The sequence below is a fragment of the Remersonia thermophila genome, chromosome 1 (genome assembly GCF_042764415.1).
Source record: "Remersonia thermophila strain ATCC 22073 chromosome 1, whole genome shotgun sequence".
In the NCBI taxonomy this organism is placed as follows: domain Eukaryota; kingdom Fungi; phylum Ascomycota; class Sordariomycetes; order Sordariales; family Chaetomiaceae; genus Remersonia; species Remersonia thermophila.
This window is the reverse complement of record NC_092217.1, coordinates 3009736-3034393: the sequence shown is the minus strand read 5'-3', so window position 1 is coordinate 3034393 and position 24658 is coordinate 3009736. Positions and strand designations below refer to the sequence as shown.

General features: G+C 58.5%; 6 protein-coding genes across 6 annotated transcripts; 4 read left to right on the top strand and 2 right to left on the bottom strand.

Moving 5' to 3' along the window:
• Positions 1-1950: 1950 nt before the first annotated feature.
• VTJ83DRAFT_853 (uncharacterized protein) lies at positions 1951-4068 on the bottom strand (the record flags this gene model as incomplete). Its single annotated transcript, XM_071014542.1, has 3 exons — positions 1951-2514; positions 2575-3540; positions 3652-4068. 3 exons carry the CDS (start codon positions 4066-4068, stop codon positions 1951-1953), a joined length of 1947 nt encoding a protein of 648 aa, XP_070870206.1.
• A 1114-nt stretch (positions 4069-5182) lies between these two features.
• Positions 5183-6040, bottom strand: VTJ83DRAFT_852 (uncharacterized protein; the record flags this gene model as incomplete). Its single annotated transcript, XM_071014541.1, has 4 exons — positions 5183-5314; positions 5375-5632; positions 5699-5974; positions 6035-6040. The coding sequence occupies 4 exons, from the start codon at positions 6038-6040 to the stop codon at positions 5183-5185; spliced, it is 672 nt and encodes a 223-aa protein (XP_070870205.1).
• Positions 6041-6593: 553 nt separating this feature from the next.
• Positions 6594-9444, top strand: VTJ83DRAFT_851 (uncharacterized protein; the record flags this gene model as incomplete). The annotated part of the gene is made up of 2 exons (XM_071014540.1): positions 6594-9024; positions 9089-9444. 2 exons carry the CDS (start codon positions 6594-6596, stop codon positions 9442-9444), a joined length of 2787 nt encoding a protein of 928 aa, XP_070870204.1.
• Positions 9445-12332: 2888 nt separating this feature from the next.
• Positions 12333-13725, top strand: VTJ83DRAFT_850 (uncharacterized protein; the record flags this gene model as incomplete). Its single annotated transcript, XM_071014539.1, has 5 exons — positions 12333-12459; positions 12545-13263; positions 13340-13429; positions 13507-13626; positions 13705-13725. 5 exons carry the CDS (start codon positions 12333-12335, stop codon positions 13723-13725), a joined length of 1077 nt encoding a protein of 358 aa, XP_070870203.1.
• Positions 13726-19135: 5410 nt separating this feature from the next.
• VTJ83DRAFT_849 (uncharacterized protein) lies at positions 19136-20075 on the top strand (the record flags this gene model as incomplete). Its single annotated transcript, XM_071014537.1, has 2 exons — positions 19136-19753; positions 19827-20075. The coding sequence occupies 2 exons, from the start codon at positions 19136-19138 to the stop codon at positions 20073-20075; spliced, it is 867 nt and encodes a 288-aa protein (XP_070870202.1).
• A 2032-nt stretch (positions 20076-22107) lies between these two features.
• Positions 22108-24567, top strand: VTJ83DRAFT_848 (uncharacterized protein; the record flags this gene model as incomplete). The annotated part of the gene is made up of 1 exon (XM_071014536.1): positions 22108-24567. One exon carries the CDS (start codon positions 22108-22110, stop codon positions 24565-24567), a length of 2460 nt encoding a protein of 819 aa, XP_070870201.1.
• Between the last annotated feature and the right edge of the window lie 91 nt (positions 24568-24658).

The following is a 24658-nucleotide window of genomic DNA, read 5'->3' as shown; positions in this document are numbered from 1 at the left end:
AAAGGTAGTCGGGCGTTAGGCAAGACGACCTGAGTCAAGGAGCGTTGGGCCTGGTGTTCTCGTGGCCCTTTGGGTGTCGTCGAAGGAGAAGACGAAAGGTCGTCGATGCAACCTCCTCCAGGCGAGCCAGACTGGACGCAAACACAAGGAGGAAAGGAGATCAAGGAAAAAGTCAGGGGAACTGGATGAAGAGGGGAATGTCCGGTCCTCTCCCAATGGAGACGAGCCAAATCGGCGAATTGGCAACCGTGCTTCTGGTCTGCTTCGGTGCGATATTTAGCGTGGACAGGGGGGGTCCCCGAAGGGGGATCCCAAGGGGACCTCAAGGGGACCTGCAGCTGGAAGATGATTGCATCCGGGACGATGTGGGTCGTGATTCAGGAACGAGCGTTCTGCGGGCCCGGCTCCCAAGAATGAGAGGGTGGGAGGGGAATGCCGTCGTTTCGGCATGACAAAAGCAACCCAAGAGGTCCAGCATAAACCAAAGCAACGGCTCGGGCTAATGCTGCGCATGCTGCTTGAAGCTCGATATCACGAGGAATGCTCCTCGAGACATTGCCCACAGCAGCCATGTTTCTTCTGGGCGAGCCGTTATAGGAGCCCACCCCAAAGAGGGCCCCGTCGTCCCATTGCTCTCACTTTCAATGCCCCACCGTCTCTGGGGAATCCAGGCTAACCCCGTTGTAGAGGCCCCACCATCTTGATGCTTTTGTTTCATCCTCGTCTTGCGCTGGGTTGGGCCAACTCGAGAGGAGAAACGGCAATTTCACCAAAAGTGGCCATCGACTGCCACGGCAATAGGCTCATTTCCCCTGCAAAAGGATTCGCAGAACTACTGTGTACATACGTATACTATAGTACATACAGCATCCAGAAGGCGTTCCTGGGCGGCTGGCATCGGAGGCCCGTCACATTATCCATCACAATCCAGCTGAGAAGAAGCATTTCTCGTATGGCTCAACAGCATGCACGAGTTCCAGGTTGGAATGCGAGAACGTGCGCTCATGCACGCGCGCACGAACGCACGAACACCCGCTCGCCCGTCCGTCCATACGGTGCATGTTCCCCGCAGACACACGCCCTCCCGCCCTCTCATCCACTGGCCCCGCCATCTCTGGGCGGGCTCCCAGTCGTCACCCGCTCGCGCAGAGGAAACCCAATGTTACATCGCCCTCAACGAAGCGGATGAGAGCGAACAGCACCAGACGCTCATCGCACACACGCTTTGACGCAAATGTGTAGCTGTGCATCTTTGCTTGAGACGGGGTGGAGAAGCCAACTCTCTGCCTGAGGAACTCACACTTGACGCAATCGATGTAGAACATGCTCGGAAACAAGCCATTACTTACACTGCATGCTAAGGCGCCCTGCCCAAGGGAAAGTATTTAGGTACTAACTAGGTACCTAGGTACTGTGTAAGCACCCATACAGGGTAGATATCGCTCCGACTTCATGGCGTTTCGTTTGCGTATATACTTCTTGAGTTGTGCCCGCATGACAGCAATCCTCTTGGAGACAGGAGGCGAAGTGCTTTGGGACAAACAACCTCATGATACCAAGGACTCGTTGATCCGCCTACAAACACGACTCCAAGAAGACTATGCTCACATAACCACATGGCCTCCATGGAGACTATGGCCCACGTGCAATCACAGAACCGGCTGGCCCGGTCCTTCATCGTGCTGCTACCACAGAAACGCAATGCTGGGCAATATCCTATCCCCGTCTCTCAGATCCGGCAATGGCATGGCCAAGAGGAAACAAAAACCCAACACCAAGAACAAGCACCTTTCGGTCCGTCCCCGCTTCCAGCAATTGCCAAAATCTCGCTCAGTCCCATACCCGTACAGAGGGGCACGTCGCTCACGGCGCCGTAAGCCCGTCTTTCTATGTCTTCTCCCTCCCGGACGAGGCCTTCAGCACCGACGACAAAGGCCAACACCGCGACCTCTAATTGCCCTTGGTCTTTGCCTCCGCGCCATCGTTCCCGGCAGCTGTCGAGTCCACGTCCGTCTTGGCCGAGGAGCTCGAAGGCTGGGACGGCTGGCCGTCTTCTATGGAAGCAGGCTCCTCCTCGACCGGCCCCTCAAGAACCGTCGGGACGAAGTCGGCCGCCTTCTCGCCCTCCTCAACGGACGAAGACGAGACAGGAGGCGGCGTTGGGGGATCGTGACCCCTGCCGCTATTGCTAGCAGACACCCCGACGGCAGGCTCGCTACCCTCGGCGATCTTGGCCTTGGCGGCGTTGACGATCTTTTCTGCCTCGCTAATCCCGCCTCTACCGCTCTCCCCGCCGCCGGGAGACGGGTTGTCCCCTTCGACGCCGATGGCGCGGTCCTTGTTGTTCTGCATGTTGAGCAAGGCTTCGCGGTCGAAGCGTATGACCATGCACGAGAGGTTGTCGGTACTGAAGCGCGACAGGGCGTGGTCGACGAGCAGCTTGGCGGCTTCCACGGGGTTCTGGATGTCGCGAACCAGGTCGATGGCTTCCTGGTCGGTGCAGACGTCCCAGAGCTGCAGAGAGATGCGTTAGATCTGGACCGATATGCGGAGCCCTGCTCGCTATCCACTTACACCATCGCAGGCGATGAGGATAAACTCATCAATCTCCGGCTGGATGACCGTCTCGGTGGTGTACGGATGCCCCGTCACCAAGTCCTTCATGTAGCTGTCGCCCAGGGCGCGCGTGACAGCGAGCACGCCATTAACGCGGTTGTTCAGGATCAGCCCGCCGGCGTTGGCGATGCGCCGCCCCTCGTTCTCGTCGCTGCCCTTGTGGTCGTACGATAACCGGAGCGCCTTTCCCTGGCGACAGAGAATGATGCGAGCATCGCCGACGTTGGCGGTGTAGAGAACCCGCTGGCGCGTTGCCACGCTGCGGAGCTTCGCGTGGGCCGCTTCCGCCATCGCCGGTGACAAGGGCTCATCCGACTTTGCTGCTTCCTCGGCCGCCTTGGCCAGCGCAGGCGCGATCGCCTGGGAGCCCGTCGCGGATACGCTGCTGGGCACCCGGTCCTCCCAGCGCAGCACGGCGATGGCGGCTGTGCAACCGCTGTTTTTGAGCGGCAGCTTCTCGAGCTGGGCATCCACCGCGGTGAAGGTCTGGTCCAGGAGTTCCGGTATGGGGGTGTTGGGGCTCTTCTTGATCATCTCCTCCAGAATAAGGTGCAGTTTCTTGCCGCACCAATCGGCCGCGAAGGTGCCCGCGTGCCCGTCGAAGATGGCAAAGTACCCGTTGTCTGTCTCGATCATTTCCTGCTCCGGCTTGTCGCCACCATGGCCCTGTCCTGCGTCACCGGCTGTCGCCGGTGTCTGAGACCCGCCGTCGAGATCGAGAGCGGGGGCTGGGGTATGGAGGAAGTTGTAGAGGAAGGCATGGGTGTCCTCCATGGTGCGCCGGCACTTCTTGTTCCTATCCTCCCAGACGCCGACGCGGAAGGTGGATCGCGGGCCCGGCAGCGACTCGCCGGCGGCATTGTTGTGCTGACCCTGGGGCACGGCCAGAGCCTGGTCCTGCTTGCCGAGCTTCTGCAGAGGAGTCTGGTTCGAGGGCTTCGAGTCAGCACCCGGATCGCTGTTGTTCCGAAGCCCAGCTTGTGAGAAGAGGGTGTTTTTGGCTTGGGCAATCAGGCTGCTGGCTTTGCTGCTCACCCCGCTGCTCCGTCGTTTCTTCTGGTCCGTCGGGCTGCCTGCGCCTGTCGGACTGCCGTTCCCGCTCCGCTTCTCGGCGCTGCCAGGCGGCGGGGTCTTACGACCCGCGCCGCCGCCGGCATCCTTCTCAGGCGACGATGACTTTGAGCCGCCCTTGTCCCTGGAAGTGCCAGCACCCGAGTCGGAGTTGGCGTTGGGCTCGGACTTCGAGCCTCCCGAGCCCGAGCTACCACCAAACATCCTATTCAGAAGACCTCCTTGGGTGGAGAAGCTGAGGCGCTTGCGACCTGCCAGGTTGGTGGGTGGGTGGGATATTTCTCGATGCGAAGGTGGTGGTTGTGAAGGGGTCTCGACGCGCACGCGGTCGTCGGCAAAATTTCGCTTCGTCAAAGAGGGTTGTGCGGAATGGCAAGGCATCAATAGAAGTATGTTGGAAGATTGGCGGCGCAAACCGACAGCGTTTCGGGGACGGGGCAGTAGCCCGGTCGTTAGGGAGGTACCGAAGCACGGGTTAGGTTCAGGTTGGTTGGTTGGTTGGTTGGTTGGTTGCAGAGCAGTGGAATGTCCAGGCCTGGAGAGAGTGGGATGAGGGGTCTTAAGCGCCGAGATGATGTAATCGCAGATACGGGGGCCCAACCAGGCACGCAAACGTCCAGGCCGAAAGCAAGAGAGCAAGGCTGTTGAGCGCAGCAAGGTCAGGGGTGTCAAGGACTCTTCTTGTGTGGAATTGGGGGTGTAGGCATGGCAGAATCTTGGGCACACAAGGCAGTGCATTGTTCTGTTGCCCGATCCTTGAAAGGCTGATCGCCAAAAACGGGAACGTCACGGTGAACCCGCCGGGGAGGGGTCCTCTTCCCCGCTGGCAACCCACGTTCTCCTTGTAGCCGCACACATTACACAAAGCCACAACCCATGTACTATTGTCTATAAAGAACCATCTCAACTTTCCTCCGCTCTCCATGTTGATTCGGTTATTGTGTATGTCGGTTGATGCCACTTGGTGATGAGAATGTTTTGGATCTCCAGTTCGGGCCACTGGTTTAGTAGCGGCAGTGGTCCTTGGAACCGGCTCCCTCTTCATTCGACACGGCAGGCAGGTCGGGCACTCGGTCCCAAGAGTTGATATCGGAAGCTATTTTATTGGGAGCTCTTTACTGAGGCCTCCCCAGCCTCACAACGAGATGTCTATCCGCCCTCTACAAGCATGCAGGCAGGAACTCGACATCTGCAAGTGGGAGCGCGAAGTGCCGTTGATGACGCCAGGACCCAAACAAATACAATAAATCAACGATGCCCAAACTCCACCCATACCGCGGTCTTGTACGCAAGCACAAATACCCTCCGCATTAGAACCTCAGCTGCCCCGAGGAACCGGGGCTCTTCCGTATGATTCCCGCCTTTCCGCCTAAACGCAGGCTGCAGGCAAAGCACGCTCGTGTTGGTGGCGTTGACGGCTGGAAGCTGAAACACGACACATGTATAGTCATCATGGCGGCCATTCGTTCAGACCGTCCATGACGTAGAGCGGCCTTTATTTCCTCAGACTGTCGAGACGAGCCTGGAGGTCATCATCGCCAGGGTCGGTCCCGCCGCCGCCGATTGCCTGAGCAATCCTGGTTTCCGGTAGCGCCGTTGATTGCAAGCCCGAAGGAGTTTCGCCCAGCTAGGCAAAGCCATCATCATCAGCGGGTGGTCACAACAAAAGCTTGCCGGGTTCGCTTACCGCCTGGCTGAGATCCACGCCAATCTCTTCCAGCACCTGTTCTACCACCTCGTCTCCCTCTTCCTCGAGGCCCACGTCCATGGCATCGTCGATCGCGTCGTCCATCATTTCCTGGCGCTGCTCCATGATGTCGTTCTCGCGCTCAAACTCCATCGCGATGCGCTGTAGGGAAGGGAGGTTCATGGTGCGGTTCATGCTGCCGAGTGCCATCGTGGCACCCTTCATCGCCTGCATCATCTGCTCATTTGTCCGGTACGTCTGGTGTGCAAAGGCATGTCAGAGAGGCAGGCTGAGACGCAGAAGCGGGTTGCCATGGACACGGACCTGGAGACGGAGGGAGACTTTTTGGAGTTGACTCCTCATGCCGTAGAACTTTTCGATGTACCTCCTTGTGCGGACCAAGTCCTTGGCTTGGACCTTGCAGGCGCCCATCTGGCCCTTTTGCGCGCTCTGGCGGATCTGGGTGATAAGCGTCTTCTCCTGCTTCTCAAGCTTCACGCGCTGCTGGTCGAGCTCCCGGATGGCTTTGTCGAGAAGGCGCTGGTTCTTACGCAGGCGCTCGGCCGGCGTGATACGCTTGCCGAAGGCCCATTCGAGAATCTGGATCGAATAGCATCAGCCTCGGTCCTGCGACGGAGTGGAAGTTCAAGAAGCACGCACGTTCATCTTGACAATGTCGCCGGGTGGGCTTTCGAGATCAACAAATAATGGTACGGTAGTGCAATGGATCGAGACAACGAGGATCGGGTGTGCGCAAGCAGGAAGGGAGCTGCCCCGAGAAAGGCGGCTGTCGTCAAGTCAAGTCCGTCAAGTCGGAAAAGGCAACAACACAACCAAGCGAAGCGTTATCGCGCCAGCGTTACCACGGAGCGCTGACGTTGGCAGACAGACGGGAGCCAGGGGCCATCCCTCCAGCCCCGCCACTCCACATGACTGTTTCGCTAGGTGCATTGCGCCCCGGTAAAGGAATCTTTTGCGAGATAACGATTTGCATGAGATCACTGCGGGTCCTGCGGGACTTGGCCCTTGCTTGGCGCGGCAAGTGGCGCGTTTTTACCGGCTCACTCAAGCCAAAGTTCGTCCTAAATCATGCTCTGAAAGGGCAGCAAAACCTCGACAACACACGACCTCTCGCTCTCGATTATGCCCAACTCACGCCTCTGAGTGGTCTCACCCAATCCCCTCTGCTCGACCTACCCAGCACGGCGAACCAACCGCAATGAGCCAGGACCATTTTTCGCCTAAAGGCAAGAGGGTGCGGAGGACTGACGGTGCTGACGATGGTGGCGACCCGACCAACGCCCCCGGCTCGAGCCGCCAGGGCTCTCCATTCCCGCCAGTGACCTCAACCCCGCCGGCATACATGACTGTCGGCAACGGATCGACATCTCAGTACGCAGCCCAGCTCCAGTCTATGCTTGAACAAGACTCCGGATACGGTGGCAGCATCGCCGGAGACGACTTTGGCCCCTCCATGCCCGGTCCTAGCTCTTCCGCCGCCTGGGATGCCGCCATCCACCCCGACCGGCCGATGCGCCCTTATGGCTCGGCATCCTCCAGCCCTGCGCCCACCGACCACCGCAACCAGGCCGGGGCCGTCCACCAGCTATGGTACAACCAGCACCGCGCCACCCTTGGCCGCGCCATCAGCGCTGTCGTTGACCTTCTGAAGGAGCTTCAGGAGAAGAACGCAGTATGGCCAGCACACTACCCGTCCGTCCAGCGCGCCGCCCTGGATGCACCCTCGAGTCCTATCTTGAGGCCAAGCCTCCGCCAAGCATACACGTCGGTGGGCGACCTGCCGTTCGATGCGCCAGCTCCCATGTTGCGGCGGGCCATGACCATGCCGGACGACTCGCAGCCGGAATCGAGCAGGACAGCGGAGAGCAGGATGCTGTCCGCCGAGCCGCGGCTTGTCACCCCGCAGATTGCCCAGGAGTTTTCGGTGCTAAAGTTGGACCTCAAGCTCGGCTCGCTGCATCAGGCGGAGCTCGTCCATTCCTTGGAGAAGGCGTCGATCGCGTCGCTGCTGGACGGCAAGATCCAGTCGAGCATCAGGCACCTTCAGTCGCTCCGGGAGCGGATCGAAGACACCTCCAGCAAGGTCTTGGTGACGGGTGATCTCAACGCGGGGAAGTCGACATTCTGCAACGCCCTCCTCCGGCGAAAGATCCTCCCAGAAGACCAACAGCCCTGCACCAGCATCTTCTGCGAGGTGCTCGATGCGCGGGAGAACTGCGGCATCGAGGAGGTGCACGCCGTGCACAAGGACGCCATCTACGACAGGCACGACGAGACCACATACGACGTCTATTCGCTCAACGACCTGGAAAGGATTGTGGTTGACAACACCCTGTACATGCAGTGCAAGGTGTATGTCAAGGATGTGCGGACCATCGACGAGTCGTTGCTCAACAACGGCGTCGTGGACATTGCGTTGATCGACGCCCCGGGTCTCAACATGGACACCACCAAGACGACGGCCATCTTTGCACGCCAGGAGGAAATCGACGTTGTCGTGTTTGTCGTTTCTGCCAGCAACCACTTTACCCAGACCTCGACCGAGTTTATCAGGGCGGCCGCCGCAGAAAAGGCCTATCTGTTCATTGTCGTCAACGGCTATGACGCCATCCGGGACAAGGAGCGATGCCAGAAACTCATCCTCAACCAGATCCGAGCCTTGAGCCCTGCCACCTACAAGGAGGCTGCCGAGCTCGTGCACTTCGTCTCCAGCACCGCCATCCCGATGGCCCCCGCCCCGCCTGGAGGCCCTGGCGGGAGCGGGTCAGGAAGCTCGAGCGGAGGCGGCTTCGATGATCCGGGTGACGACGATCCAAAGGGCAAGGGCAAGAACAAGGAGATGCAGCGCGACTTCTCGGCTCTTGAGCAATCGCTGCGCAGGTTTGTCCTGGAGAAGCGCGCGCGGTCCAAGCTCGCCCCGGCCAAGACGTATCTGATGAACATCCTGAACGACCTGAACGTGCTCGCCACCGTCAACACCGAGGTCGCCCAGTGCGAGCTCGACAGGGTTACCAAGGAACTGCAGGAGCTCGAGCCTCAGCTCGAGTCGAGCAAACGGGCGAGGTCCGAGGTCAGCGAGAAGATCGACCAGACGATCGAGGCGACTTGCAAGAGTGTGTATGATTACTCGCGGTCGACCATCAGCACCGCCATCTCTCGCGCCGGCGAAGGCAACCTCGGGATTCCGTACCCCGGGCTGTTCAGCGCCTTCCAGTATGCCGACGATCTGAAGGAAGCGATGCTGTCGCGAATCGCGGCCTCGGTCGTGCAATGCGAGGAGCACGCCCGCGCCAAGACGGTCTCCGGCGTCAACATGATCAAGCAGCTCGGCATCCTTCACCTCGGCAACGAGTACGAGAACCTCAACTTCAAGTCGGACATCATGTTCCAGCACAAGAAGCATGCTCTCGCGCGTCAAGTCGATATCGCCACCGAGTTCTGGGACTTTGTCGACTGGTCGACGCTGTTCCAGCGGGAGGAGAAGGCCGGCATGGCCCTGACCGTTGCCGGCGTCGTCGGAACCGGTGTTGTCAGCAGCTACGGCCAGATGAACATTGCCCTCCGGGTGGCCCAGCTGCTGGGCAACGACAGCGTGCGCAAGATGATCGTCCCCGGCGTCATCGTCGCAGGTACGTTTTCCTCGCCCGCATCCAATAGCGGCCATGTGTTTGAACTAACGGAAACCCTTCCCAGCGGCTGCCATGGTCTACTACGTCCTGAACCAAATCCCACACTCGCTCCCGCACCGGCTCAGCGCCAAGATCTCGGCGCAGCTCGAAAGCCTGGACTACGTCCACGCCAACAGCCACCGTATCTCCAACACGGTCCGCAAGGTGCTGCTCATCCCGGCGAACTCACTGCGCGTGGGGCTGCAGCGCTCCGTCGAGCAGCTCGACACGCGCCGCGAGGCCACCGTCAAGGTCCGCAAGGAGAGCAGCGACGCCCTTCGCTTCTTTGGCAACCTCGCCCAGCGCAGCGCGCACCAGCGTCGCCAGCTCGACACGGTGGACTTGGATGCCCACCCGCCGGGTGCACATGGCCACTTTTGAGAGGGCACAATCAACCATTTTCCTCTCTCTCTCTCTCTCCCTCTGCTGACGTGACGTCTGGATGGGCAGTTGTCGAAGTAGAAACATAGCTGGCTGGCGTCTGGGGATATAAGGGGTGGGTGTGGCGTGATGCAGGACACAAGGGAAAAAGCGCACGGCGGCAGATCGGTCTCTCAGACTGGGTTTCATTTTTAGCCTTGGTTTTGGGCGGAGGCTCGAGACTTTCTTTCAATGATGATGATGACGTGATTCCCCTCATGGCTAGGATAGTTGAGCACAAAAAATAGCGAGGTTGGACCGCCGACGGAGCCGATCACTTTCTTGATGGTTTCCTTGATGTACATAGACAGCTACCTCCTCTCAATAGAAACCCCTGGCTTACTTCGAGGTAGTCGGCTGGGCAGGCGATTTCTTTCAGTATTATGTAGTGTAGAGAGGCAGAGTCAAAGGCCACGGCCCAGGACTCGGGTCAAGTCTGTCGTGTGAGGGTGGTGACCTTATGTCCCCCAAAAGTTACATTGCAGTCTCTCCATCCCTCTGCTGTGTACAGCAACCGGGCCCAACCGACTGGCCGTCTGCATCTGCAGAGTTCGGGCAGCAGCCTTGAAGATGACTCCACCAGCAGAACGGCAACTTGCAGAAATGCTAAGGGCAGCTTTCTCGTGGGCTCCAGGGGTCAAGATACGGGACCGTACCCGTGCGGATCAAGGATCCGCAGAGGTGTTCGGGCAAGCGCTGGATGGGCAATATCACTAGGCAATGCAGGCCCTTGTTGTTGTAGGTATACACGATAACTACCCTCCGCGGTGTATACACTATGCCCATGAGGTGACAGGTGGCTGCGTGGTTCTCGCAGCCAAGAAGCATGTCTTTCACCTGAGCTGTCCTGCCGGATCATCCGGCGATCATTTAAGTGGGGGTTTCTTGCAGATCGGTGCTGCATGGAGCACGTACTAGTTAGTGATAATTACTGCGTACTTGTACTTTAGATGCATGCTCGACTCCGGAAATAAGTTACGGTAACCTCGAGAGCTCAGGCCTGCGCGGGACATGTGGGACGAATCCAGACACATACCTCTGGGCCTGAGTGCCCAAGGTATTACCTGGCGTACATAATGTACCACCGACAAGACAATTCCATCCGAGGAAGAGCTTCTTCTCACCACGGCCGCGCCGAGCCCGGCGTGGCAGATCCCGCCTGCGGCTCGGCAATCTCTCGAGAAACATGTCTTGTCAGTTGATTGGCGTCGATAAAAAGCCCGCAAAAGGTCTCGAGGCTGGCCGGGCCTGTGCCTGGTGGGACCGGTGGAAACGGCTGCCGAACTCGCCCCCCGGGCGGGAATCTCAGGGGGTTGCGCCATCAGCCAACCTCTCTCCCGCTAGTGTAACAGACGCTCCGGAGCGCACGGCACAAAGGTCGCACACTTGGACAGACACGTAGCTCGCTTCAGCTCCAACTCCTGGTCTTCCGGGCGGGGGGACGCAGGCCGCCTGGCCCAGAGGGTTGGAAAGGGGACGTGAGGTCGGATGGATGGCATCAACACGGCCCGGGGGACCTGCTGAGCATTCTTCTTGAGGCACCTCTGGGGGGAGGAGCAAACTTGCAGTGGCGAAACCACGGAGAGTGGTGGACAGCTACTGCGTACGCGTGCAGATGCGCAGATGCCATGATGGCGTACTGTGTAGTATGTTTGTTTGCCCCTAAACCGAGCTTATCTCGAAAGATTTACACAGTACTTTTGAATTAACGAACTATGTATGTAGTGCTCATTCTTTTCTCCTTCTCCCAACGGACCGTCCAGCCGTCAGGGGCATCCGTCGGGCTTTTTGGTGGCTTTTTGGGGAATGCGACTTTGGAATCACGATGGGGCCGGGGAGACGAAATTGGTGTCGGTCTGTGCGTGGGTCCGGCTGCAGGAGAGAGCGTCTTGGCGCTGGCCGCTGTCTTCCCTTTTGCATCTTGTCAAATCAAGGATGGATTGGGCCGTCGAGAGTCCACTCGGCCTGCGCTCGATCCGATAGCTCGAGGACCGCTGTCGGCGACGGGGAATCGATGCATCTGCCCCGATCTGCATCCTCTCACGGCTCGACAATCGCTGGCTCAGAGAAGGCTCCCAGGTCAATTGCCAATCGTCACATGCAAAGCCGGAGCCGGCTGGGCAAAAAAGATCCAGGAACAGGACGTCTGCTCTGCCCACCAAAGCATTGCCGGGACCCTGCGGGTTGCAACGCGCTTTTCCTCAACGGGCATCCGTCCAGGGTACCTAATCCACTGAAGGTTGCAATCCCCAGCTCCCGCCCGCCGTTCAACCACTCGGCGCTGCGCTCTTCTGCACCAATCTTTTTCGGTTCCTTCCTCCTGGTCGCCTGTCCCGTCGTCGCCTGTCGCCTGTCCCTTTTCCTCCAGCCGGCCACCCGACCCTTTTCTCCTCTCCCAGCTTTCGCTCTCTTGCTCCCCATTCCACGTCTTTTGCATCGAGACTGGCCATCACCAGTGTCGGGCCTTTGAGCTGCGTCCTGCTCAGGTTTTTGGTACACGCGAGATCGGCTCCCGCCGTCGTCAGTGCATAGCGCCCGGCAGCTCGGATCTCCGCCCAGTCGACCGCTTCTCGCCTCCTAAACTCTCCCTCCCCCCCCCTCTCCCTCTCCACTTGGCTCGAGTGTCATTTCCCGGCAGCAAAGCTTCCCCCCCCCCCTTGCCGCTCTCCCCAGCACCGACCACACACGCGCCAACACGCACACAAGCACACCCACAACACACCACTCCCCATACCGAACCCATCTGAACCCCCAATTCCGCGATCATCGCCCATCGCCGGCCTCGCCCATCCGCGACTCGCTCGCCAATTGCGAATCTTATCGACGCATCGCATCTGAAGGAACGAGAGATGGAATCACGGTCGAGCGACGTGTCGCCCGAGGCGATGCAGGCCCGCATCCAGCAGGCCCGTCGCGAGGCTGAGACCCTCAAGGACCGCATCAAGAGGAAGAAGGAGGAGCTCGCAGACACGACGCGTGAGTGCCGCCCATCCGCGATGCAACCGTCGCGAGCACCCAACGAAATGAATTCACGGCTGACGGATCTCTCACATCGTCGCAGTGCGCGCTGTCGCCGCCCAGGCCCATGAACCCATCCCCAAGAGCCAGCTGATGAGGACCAAGAGGACGCTGAAGGGCCATCTCGCCAAGATCTATGCCATGCACTGGTCGACCGACCGGAGGCATCTCGTGTCGGCATCGCAGGATGGCAAGCTGATCATCTGGGATGCCTACACAACAAACAAGGTTCACGCCATTCCGCTGCGCTCGTCGTGGGTCATGACGTGCGCCTACGCCCCGAGCGGAAACTTCGTCGCCTGCGGCGGTCTTGACAACATCTGCTCCATCTACAACCTTAACCAGAACCGCGACGGCCCCACGCGCGTCGCCCGCGAGCTGTCGGGCCACGCCGGTTACCTGTCGTGCTGCCGCTTCATCAACGACCGCAGCATCATCACCTCGTCGGGCGACATGACATGCATGAAGTGGGACATCGAGACCGGCTCCAAGGTTGTCGAGTTCGCCGACCATCTTGGCGATGTCATGAGCATCAGCCTCAACCCGACCAACCAAAACACATTCATCTCGGGCGCTTGCGACGCCTTTGCCAAGCTGTGGGATATCCGCGCCGGCAAGGCCGTTCAGACCTTTGCCGGCCACGAGTCCGACATCAACGCTATCCAGTTCTTCCCCGACGGCCACTCTTTCGTCACGGGCTCGGACGATGCCACCTGCCGCCTGTTCGATATCCGCGCCGATCGCGAGCTGAACTTCTACGGGGTAGGTCTTGCCGCATTCTCGTCGTGGCGTGTTGTGCTGGCTTGCGTAGCTTCGATGCTAACGCGTGAGTTTTCAGTCGGAATCCATCAACTGCGGCATCACCTCCGTTGCCACCTCCGTCTCCGGCCGGTTGCTGTTCGCTGGCTACGACGATTTCGAGTGCAAGGTGCGTCTAGCCCATCCCGGTCGTTCCATTCGCTTGATTCTCGGGCGAGGTCATGATGCTGACAAGCCACGCTGCAGGTCTGGGATGTTACCCGGGGTGAGAAGGTGGGCTCGCTCGTGGGCCACGAGAACCGCGTCAGCTGTCTCGGCGTGTCGAATGATGGTATAAGTTTGTGCACGGGCTCTTGGGACGCTTTCGTAAGGAACCCCCCCTCCCCCCTTCAAGCTCCTGCTGCGATGCTCTCTGGGACGCAACATGTGCTGACAACCACATAGCTCAAGATCTGGGCCTACTAATCGTCTGGACTGTTACCGATACCCACGTAATCCTGGACAAACGGACCCGATCGATCCCTCACCGCCCGCAAAGGACCATCGAGTGCCCTGTACTACCTCTGCTTCTAATTCGACCCCTGGTGGACACGGCCCGCTTAATCTACCTATTCCAACAACGGCGTATGCGGAGGACGAAGTCACGACGACAATTTTTTCAACCACATCACTCTCCCGGCTCCTGCTATCAATCATGGCTCGACGTGTTCACCAGCACCACCCTAATCTTGACTGGCACTGAAAAAAAGGGGGCGGAGCACGAACGCAAACAACCCTCGCCCAGACGTGGCGTTTTTTTCCTTGTCCTTTTCTGCTTGTTCTTCACCACCGTTCTCGACACCCCGTCTTTTCTCCGCACTATAGTTCTAACTCTTTCCCTCGGCTTCGTCTCGACGGTGGCTGTATTACAACCTTTTATAACTTTTTTGTGATCCCCTTCCCCTTTCTCGTTTCTTCGGCCTTTATTTCCGCGTACTCATTTCGAGAGGGGGGTTTGTGTGCTCTTCTGTGCCAGCCAGGATTTTCCAAAACATACAAAAAAGAACACAAAAAAAAATCAACCTCGACACACACAGCTCGCGTCCTCGGTTCCGGATTTTCCTTACGTGGGCTCGGTTTGGAAGGCTTCGTGGCCCGCTGAACCGGAAACAAGATGATGAAAACGTTGCATTTGGTGTATTTGTGTCATCGTCATTGTCGCTGTGGCAAGGCGGGATCGGGGGGGTAGGACATGGGGCACGGAGAAAGGAATGGGAAGGAGGACGGAAGGACTTGTCTGGCCTGGAATGCTTTTTGTTATTTTTTTTTTTCTGTTGCTGTGTTGTCTTGGGCTGTGGGATGAGGTGAGGAGCTGGGTGAATGGGGAGCGGCTGGCGAGCGGTTACACTAGGCTTTTCTGGCCTAGGTGTTGTAGTGTGCCTCGCTGTAGTAAAGCTGAGTTTCCTTTGTTGTTTCGTCTTGTGAAATGAGTAATTCTACGTATGTGAGTACACGGTGTGCTCCCTCGCTACTGTTTCTCTCCCTTCGCCGTTCTGGGTATTATAATGCCTGGCGTTCATCGGCGTTGTCAACGGGTGCTCTGAGAGGAATAATGAGCGAAGCCTTGGTATCAGGGAGACGCCCCCTATAACTTGTCCCCCATGGTACTGTACGCACGGTTGGTGTCCTCGGTTGAGGAGCGCGCTCCACGGGATGGTCATGGAAAGGGCAGTGGTAAGAAGAGAACCCGAATGAAGCGAGGATGGAGCAAACGGGAGCGTGGAAGACAATGGCTGGGAGACACAGTGGCATTAGTGGCGGAGGACTCTAACAGAAGAAAGAAGCTCAGGGAAGCTGATGTGGTGGATAAGGGGATCTGCCAGGACGCATGAGCAGAATGATGTTGCCGGCGCAGATTTTTGATCTTGTTTGATCTCGGGATGTGGCTGGCTTGGGGCAGCGTTGATGAAGAAGCCTGCGGCCGGGCCCAGCCTGGGGAGGGGGGCTCTGGAGATACCAGAGCTGCCTACACGCATCGTCGCTTGCCGTCAAGGGTCCCGCGTTCATACACAAATGTGCTCGAGTCGGGTCAAGGACTTAAGGTCCAGCATCGTATTTCTAGATGGGTATAGGCCTGTGAGCTTGGAGCACTTCGCGAAGCTGCGGAGCTTTGGATCCCTTACCTTGCTCGGCGTTTCGTCCCCGGCTACCTTTTTACCGTCGTGCCTTGCCTGGGATGTCACTCGGCTTGTTCGGTTGACTCCTCCGTCCGTCGGGAATTGGTGTCCTTGGTACCTTGCTGTCTTTCGACACTGCCGTGGGAATTCGCTCGATGCCTGACTTGTGCGTGACCTTTCGGGTGAAGCAATTCTTTTAGCTTTCCCGGGTGGGCTGCTATCTACCTTTTTCTTTTTTTTTTCTTTTTTTTTTTTTGGAGGCGGTTGAGATCCGGGGCTTTACCTACCTGGCCAATATCCGGGCGATGTGGGAGGTAGGTACGTAGGAAGAAGACCTTCCATGTTTCTTCAACCTCATTCACGGCCAAGTCAAGAGCCAGGTCCTGCGTAGCTGCTGATGGACGAGGGATTATCATCTTTTGTACAAGACTCGACATACCTTGGGCTTTTGAGTGAGACGGTTAACGCCCTCATTTGTAGACAGGGATGCATGTTAGGGTGACCTGAGCGTGTTGTGGGCCTGAGTAGGTGGGATATGAACAACACCTAGCTAATTCTGATTGAGTGTACGCTGACGGGTTGGAAAGAAGAGAAAACTCCCATTGTATCTGACGATGGCCGACGACAACTTAATCCAGTGGCAGTATAGACTGGTGAGATTCAACATACCTCTGGCCACTCCTATCCTTGATTGTATGTCTTTCTGATGCCTTGAAGCCAACACCGTCGTTTGACATCCATGTAGTCAAGATCATGCCTGGGTAAGCGAGCTAGGGCACCCAAGGAGATGTCGTTCAGGCCGACGTAACTGTTGTCACCCACCAGTTGGTCGAGAGTCTGAGCCCGAAGACAACGGCCTGGCTGGGGCACTCGTAATGGAGAGTTCAACACCCACATTAGGTCCAAAGTTAAGCGTAGGTAGCTATCCAGCAGGGTCCCAATGATCCATGCGGAATATCTATCCAATGCTGTGAACGGGCGATGGCGAAAGAGGACACGGGCTGAAGATAGATGTCTTCAGAAATGCAACACACTCTCTCTAATTCAAGATTCATCGCAATGAATCACTATGCCATCTCCATATGGGCTTTGACATCCGTTCATCCTACACGAACCCTACAGATATGTTGTACGACCTGGCATTTTTGGCTAACTGTCTCGTCTGCGGCCGTGTTTACCCACCAGATGCATCGACGGGGTCCTACAGAATGCTTGCTGCGGGCTGCAGTGCCACCAGCCCTGCTGTGGATGCGAGCCGAGTCCAGGCACCAGCTAACTACTTGTACGTATTCAACTCCTGCTTGTGAATGCTTGACGGGTTGTTTATGTGTTTTAACGACACCCCCCATGGTATGGCCCGTGGGAACTGAAGTCAACCAGGTGTTGGAGCCTGATGCCTTGGCTCTGATGGCTCGGATGGGCCCACCCGCAGCCCCAGAAAGTCGAGCCGAGCATGCCCGTTGATGTCCAGTCGCATGACGATTGCCAGATTGCTGCTCGATCATGAAACACGCGGACCTCGGGCTCGACCGATGGGGATGGCCATGTCGACGTCGAGGACCCCGATCGAAGGCTTCTAGAAGCCCGCGGCAGGGCAGCGCGCTTAAACATGCTCTCTCCACTCGAATCCCCCCGAAGAAGGAAACGAGGCGAATGCCAAGGAACACGGAGCCGGATGAAACACGGCAATGTGCGGATGAAACGAGCGCGCCACCGATCATCCCATCCCCCCCACCGTTCACGGGAAGGGATGCTGGCAAGTTTTCCCCTCTTGTATCGTTCTTAATTTTCGTATATGTAAATACTTGCAGGCATGCGGGACACGTGGGCAAGGCATATGCGTGCTACAATGCCGTCATGCATGAAGCGGAAGGTTAGCGATGACTGGGATTCAGCGGCAAGCATGGATGTCGGAGTTTATTAACTTTTGTTTCCTTGCTGTGCCAGATGATAGGGATCTCAGGGATTCGGGAATCCCTGGTGGATGGATGGAGCACGATATCCTTGACTTCGCTTGCCTAAAGCAAGCCTCCTCTCTTGGAAGCATCGGATGCGCGGCCTTGCGTAACCGTGGGCTTGTACCGCGGAGTGTTGGTGTGGAATCGTGGCACAACCACCTACGCCATCTGCAGGCTCGGCATGGCCGCAAGGCGTCAAACAACCGCAAAGCCGTTGCATGCCAATAAATGTATACGCTGCAGACTGTGAGTAGACCGTTTGTGCCCTCTCACCCGCAGCTTCTCACCGATCCAAAAAGCGTATGTGCAGGAGAAAGGTGGGCTGCCCAGACGGAAGCCACGGCAAGAGGGGGCTCGGGCGGAACTTTCGCCCTTTTCGTAACCGTTGCCCTCTCGGACTCGGAGTGAACATTCTGCCCAGCTTGGGTTTCCGGAAGTTCCGTAGAATTGTGATGATTGTCTCCCTCCAAGATCATCTCCTTGAACAGCCCCACGGGTTTCGTGATCCTAAACCGGTGGACACTCATGCCTCAGGCGGCCTTGAGCAAATGTCACCCCAGGGCAACCCATCCAGCACGATGATACGGATGTACTCTGAAAATAGAGAAACTCCCAGTCATGATTGGTAAATACCAATGCGCGGCGCAGCCTTGCTGTCGCCGCCGCCAACAAACGTCTCTGAACGACCAGCAAGAGATGGAGACAAGCTCGCGCTAAAGTTAGGGGCCTCTGCCTTGCTGACCAATATGGGCCAAGCAAACCCTGCCCCACCCCTTGGCCTTCGCGAACCTGGGATCTGCTGAACGGGAGTCCTTTTGGCCCCCCAATCGTCCAACAGCAAATCTCACGCGAACCGGACGGATTCCGCACGCACCGCACAGCCTCGACGAAGCCCTTTTTCCTTGCTCATCCGCACACGCCGACAACAGCGTCCCCCCCCTTCCCCGGCCGAGCTCAGCAACCCCTGGCCCCGCGCAGCCACCTGCATAATCCCTGTCGACCACGCGACGGCAATCTAGGGCGTTGCAACCTACGGCGACCACCACCCCTCCTCACTAGGTCGTGTCTGCTTGTCCCATCCCGTCTTCGACCAGCTCATCCCGTGCAATCACGCATCGTGCGCGCCGTGTGCAACGTCTGCCTTGCTCGCGCCCTGCCCTTTGGACGTTCCGCCGCCGCCAATCAGGAAACCAATCCTGTTGCCCGTGACCCCCCTTACCCGACTTTACCACGCTCTTCCCAGTTGCCAGCCGCTAGCCAGCGTTGCACTCGGCATCGCCCCTCTGAAACAGTCTGACGCAGCCTTTCCATCAGGGGAACACGGCTGTTTTTTCTGCGCAGGTATGGATTCGCACCGTTATTCGCACCGCAACCCCCTCCCTCTCCGAGCTTGTTCTCATCGGTAGCACAGGGGCCGTGTCCGGTTTGCCGCCCACAGACCAGCGCCGAGACTCGATCGACCGACCATCAGGACGTGCTCGGGGCCCAAAGGAGAAAAATAATAAGCGTGCTATTGCACTCGTCACGGCAACACACCACATCCCAGCGTAACCCGCCCTGCCGCACGTGTCCTTGGTTTAGGCACCGTCTCCCCGGCTTTGCCGTCTCAGCGGGACTCGCCTGTTGAGGCACTCCACATTCCTGTCACCTCACACCCTCCCACGGGGCCCTGCTCGAAACAACCCATCCTCTCTATTATAAGACAGCACTGCCCACTTGACACCCGCCTCGTCAGCTCCTTCCCCCCTCTCTTTCGTCATCATGTCCAATCCAACGCCAGCCCAGGAGGAATTCGCCGCTTTCCTGGACAAAAATTCCCGCTCCAGCCTCGATAGGATCCATCCCGAGGACCGCGACGACGCCGCCCGAGAGGCAGAAGAGAACAGCGAAGACGAAGAGGACCGCTACCTAGCACAACAAATCGAGACCGCCATGAGGATGCCCACTATGGACTCCAGGACGGAAATCCGGCTGCCCCCGGCCGACTTCGACCGCGGCTGCTCCACCGGCGTGAAGGGCGTCATTGCCGACGCGAGGTCATACGAGGCCGCCCGGCGCTCGAAGTGGAAGGACCGGGTGCGGACCGCCCGCCGCAGCGTGTTCGGCCTTGATGGCGGCCGGAGCAGCCGGAGCAGCGATCATGATAGCGACGGGAGCGCCCTTGACGACCCGGACGAGGCCGCCTTCCTTCAGCAGTGGCGCGAAAGCCGGCGGCGCGAGCTGGAGCAGGAGAGCAGGAACCCCGTGCGGAATAGGAGGACGAGCCCCAGCGCCCGGTTATATGGTCGCTTCGACCAGGTCGATGCCCTCGGCTACCTCGACGCCATCGAGAAGGTGGGACGGGAAACGGTGGTGGTTGTTTTTGTCTATGACCACGAGGTACGTTCTTGACGCTTTGTCCATTTTTTTTCTTCTGCCTGTCATACAAACGTCGTGACTAACGTGCTCCCAGTGTGACGTCTCGGCTGCCATTGAGTCCGCCCTTGTCCCCCTGGTCACCTCGTACCCGGCCGTCCGCTTCGTCAAGGTACACTACGAAGACATTGAGTTTGACAACGCCGGTGTCCCCGCCATCCTCGCATACCGCAATCAGGGCGACTTATTCGCCAACCTGACGGGCATCCTGGAGATGATCCCCGACGACGAAGAGTTCGACACGGACTCGCTGAAAGAGCTCTTTATCAGGCAGGGCATCCTATAGTAAGGTGTCACTGCGCGTTCTTGCGGCCCTCGGAAGACTGCTCTTATGAGACAAACTCGGTTCACCCGAGTCTTCCTCGGATGAGGATGGGTGAATGCTGTCCGGTCTTTGGGCGACGTTTCCACTTGGCTTTTGGCCATGGGAATACCCACTCACCACACCACACGCTTTCTCACACATGATGGTCCGGGAATTACGAAACATGGCACACAGGGAGATACCATATACGTGCAGGAATTGCTTTTCCTCTTTCCATATCATAGCTCGGGTTTGGTTGGTTGCTTTTTTTTCCTTGTTTATTTTCGTATGTAATTTGGGGCGGGCGGGCAATGACTTTTCACGGGGGTCACTTGGCAAATAGAGATAACGAGAGAATCACAGAGCCGGATGCGGCGCTTTGGATGTTCATGATCTTGGAGAGGCCATAATATTGCCAACACTGGGGCCCGGCCAGGTGGAGCGTACTGTGCTTTGACTGCTTGAGGCGGCGTGCCATCTTGGGCGCAGGCGAAGTATCGGCCCCTACCGAAAGTGCGATGTAAACAGATGTGGTGGTGCAAACCGAAGTCAAGATTCTCCTCATCGGGTCCTTGGAAAGTAGATCTGCACCATGAGATGCCGGGTTCTTAACAGCTGGTGGCTATGCCATGATCGTGATGGGTACCCGGCGCACTATGATGGGGTTGTCTTAGTTATGCGGGTTGCTGGCGCCTGTTCCAACGGCTGTCGCGCAGCATTTCGCCGCAACGATTTGGCCCCAGAAGCAGAGGGCCGCGCGGTTCCCACTTCCCTTGTCGCAGACCCCACCCAAGCCGGTCTGGCAGCTCCGCTCGAACGCCATGTGGTCGCCCACCCCGCTCCTTATCGACACTTACACGTCAATGATAGGCCGAGAATGGGAATCCGTCACCATGACAAGAACGAACGCGAGGAGCTGGTGGTTCTCTTGACAAAAAGAACCCGGCTTCTGTCGTTACCTGCTGGCAGGCACCAGGTGACCTTGGCCAGCTTTCGCAAATGAAAGTTTATAAAGCGGGTCCTGGCAGACTCTCAACCCTCCCCCTCCTGGTATGTCTCATGTTGAGGCTGCTGCACCAGGCATCGTCTTGTCTCCGAGGTACCTGCACAGTAAGTCGGTTCAGACGTCATCATTGCCGAGTCTCGGGTCCAGCCTGGAGAGGGGGCTAAGCAATGTGATTCAACAACGGACAACGCAGCCCGCAATCACCTGTCTGAAATCCAGCCTTCTGCACCTTCCGCCGAGACCAAAGCTCTCAACCGAAAGGCTGCTGCTCTCTCCGGAGCTGACACGACTCTCCTGCGACCCATTAACATGCCGCTTTCCCCACCCTCCTCTGTCTAAGGCATCTTCGCCCGCCCGGACAGGCAGCACACCAGCAGACTAACAACCCCAGCAGCTGGGCCGAGCTGCACCCGACACATCTATCCTCTTCGTCATCATCCGAAAGGACCACCGAATCTGTGCCCAACTTCCCAAAGGGAAGGATTATCGCGGTCGGCACCCTCGAGTCAGTTTTCTCTCCTCTGTTTCCCACCGTTTGGCTGTCGAGGTCCCCTCTGTGCCTGTGGGGGCTTGCTGCAGAGGACTCCCCTTTGTCCTCGACATTCCAACCGAATGCTCGTCTGACACAGCACGCGACCGCCGCCCTTCGGGTGCCCCTCCTTCTTCCTAGGCCCATCACATCCGCCCTCCCCCCTCGCCACAACCTGCACTTTCTCTTCTGCCGATACCTGCCACCCAGGCCCGAGCGGCTCAACGTTTGATATGGTCCTGTTCGGGGGCTAACCTTCTTCTCCCCCCTCCCCCCTCGTCATGGAAACGCAGTCCTGCGATCATCAACCAGCAAACGTCAGTCAGACCAACCTGCAAACCAGTGACGCCCCGAAACCCCCGCCGCAAGAACCCGTCTCGGCCTCGGCCCCAGCGCTTCGATTCCCAAAACCCCAGGGCTCGCGGCACCTGGCGAACTGGGTTTCCAACAGCCTACCCGAGCTCAGAAAAGTGCCCGGCATGTCGGACGCCACCGGCCTGGCCGACTCGGCCTACGAGATCATCCACGCTCCCGACAGCGAGAACCAGGACGACCGCCTGACCGAATCGACCAGCTCGCTCCCGGCCTCCCGGCCCGATGACGTGCACAGCCTGGACGGATCCGTGGATCATCTCACCGCTGTGGATTCGGACGAAGACGACGAGAAAGAGACGGCCAACTCCCCCCACGCCTCGTCGATCCGATACGCCGACCAGACCCTGCAGAGCCCGTCCACGCAGCTCCCCTCGGCGCCGGACACCGCCGGACTCGGCTCCGCCGAGTGGTCTGACGTGGGTGCCGCTCCACGCCCCATCGAGTTCGAGGTCGTGAGGGTGATTGACGATGGCAACATGGCTCAGTATGTTATGGAGGAGTACTCGCCCGAGAAGTCGGCCCAGGTCGCGCGAGACCTGGACCTGCCCGAAGCCTCCGATCGTCTCGGCGTTCTCATTCGCCAGACGCTAGCCCGCAAACGTCTCTCAACCCGCGAACCCTTTCGGGTCCTCTACGTCGGCCGCGCGGAGGCTCAGTGGGCCATTGTTCACAAGATATCCTGTGCCATTTGGGCTTCGTCAGCCTCGCTAAAGGACGGCCCCGGCGGCCAGGAAGGCCACAGAGTCAAGCACGACAAGGTCTACAACATCGTGCCCATTTCATCCTTCGGCTCTCACACCGAGCTGGACCTCATGGAGGCGTCGCCGTGCCAGATCAAGGTGGAGTGTTGCACCGCGGCCGAGGAGGTCGTCCCAAAAGATAGTCCGTTCGAGGATGACGTTGCCTACTATATCACCACCGAACAGGGCGGGGAGCATCGGTCGTCAAACGGTATTGACGGCCCTGTCATCCATCCTCCGTGGGATCTGCCGCACATTGCGGTCTTTTATGGCTGCCAACAAGACGATTACCAGGACAAGAAGATTGCGAGGATTGCGAAGGCGGTTATGAAACGTCACGAGGTGCCCTCCATCATCATCGTCGACCAGCCGAATCTCATCGAGTACTCCCACTTCAGCGGGGACATCGATATCCATGCGCCTCACATCTCCCTGGAATCCCTAGACCCCGAGAGGCCCATGACCCCTTGGCCTTTCCCTATTGATCTTGCGTCCTTCTGCAGCATCGATGACCGCCACATGAACTATAACCTCGCCTTCCTGACCGACCTGACCGAGGACGATGACCCTCTTGATCACGGAGCCGCGAAGAAGCCTGCCTTCAGGGCCCGGCAAGCGAGCCCGGCGCTCCTTCTCCGTGCTGCGCTCGTGCTGATTCCCGCGGCCATGTTAGTGGCCGCGCCCTTCTTCTTGCTGGCTTGGATCGGCTGGAGGCAGGCCGGACCGCTTGTCCACCGATTCTACCCATCGTCGCCGACCGACGTCTGCAGCCCTCCCCCGGTTTACCCCGCAGGCTTCTCCACCATCCAGACCTCCTCGGTGGTTACATCGACCAAGACGGTGGTAGTAAACTTCACATCGACTAAGACCGTCCAGTCCAGTCAGGCAAAGACCACGACTAGTGCTCTGGCCTCTGCGCTGTCTCTGGCTGGCCTCCTCTCGGATGGGACATCGACGGTCGTGCCCACTCTTGCCGAACCCAAGAAGCCCGTCGACGAGTCAAAGAAGACGGTCTGCTCCGTCCAGGTATACGGGCCCAACGAGCTCCTGGTTGCGATCCCGAGCCGCAGCAAGGCGGTCTGGTTGGCCCACGGAGCCATCGACATTGAAGTGCGCCGGGGTAGCGACGAAACCATCAAGACCAAAATCTCGTCCGTCGACGAGGGCGTCATCGTGGAGCTCCGCCCCAAGGACGCCTACGGCAAGCTGAACGTGTCAGTCGTAACCACCCGCAGGCCCAAGATCAACGAAACCTTCCAGGTCGATTTGGGAGGGACGGTCGTGACCGAAGCTCTCGATGCTGGCCTCCGAGTCCTGCACGATGCGCTCAAGAAGGTCCCCGGCCCCGGCCGCGAAGACGCCCGCAAGCTTCGCCACGACGTTGCGTCGGTGTTCTACCAGGCTTCCGCAGCAGTCCGCAGCCAGACGAGCAACACGGTCAGGCGCACCAAGGACAACCTCCGCGATCATCTGGAGCGCCGGATCAAGGAGCTTGAGACGGTCGGCAAGCAGGTGGACTTGTCGGTCCTCCAGGCGCAGATCGCATCCAAGCTCTGGTGGCTCAAGGTGCAAGGGAAGATGGAGGAACACGCGGCCTACGAGCGTAATGCTACCAGGCTGCTCAAGGCGAGGCACGCAGAGCTGGCCCGCAACCGCGAGTCTCGAAAGACAAGCACAGCCAAAGAGCCGAAGACTTTTCGTGGCTTGAGTTCTCGTCTGCCGAAGCCGTGGAAGCGCAAGAGCTCGGCCAAACCGGGCGAAGAGGCCGCGACCGATGTCGCCGCTCAGGGAGGCCCGTGGAGGAAGTTTCTGGGGGGGGTGTAATGTGTGCGTGTTTGCTTTTGTTCGTCATTGGTATTGGGGGATGAGGGTTTAGGGACGAGAGGGAACGGGATGTCGCTGGCGCCTGGGACAC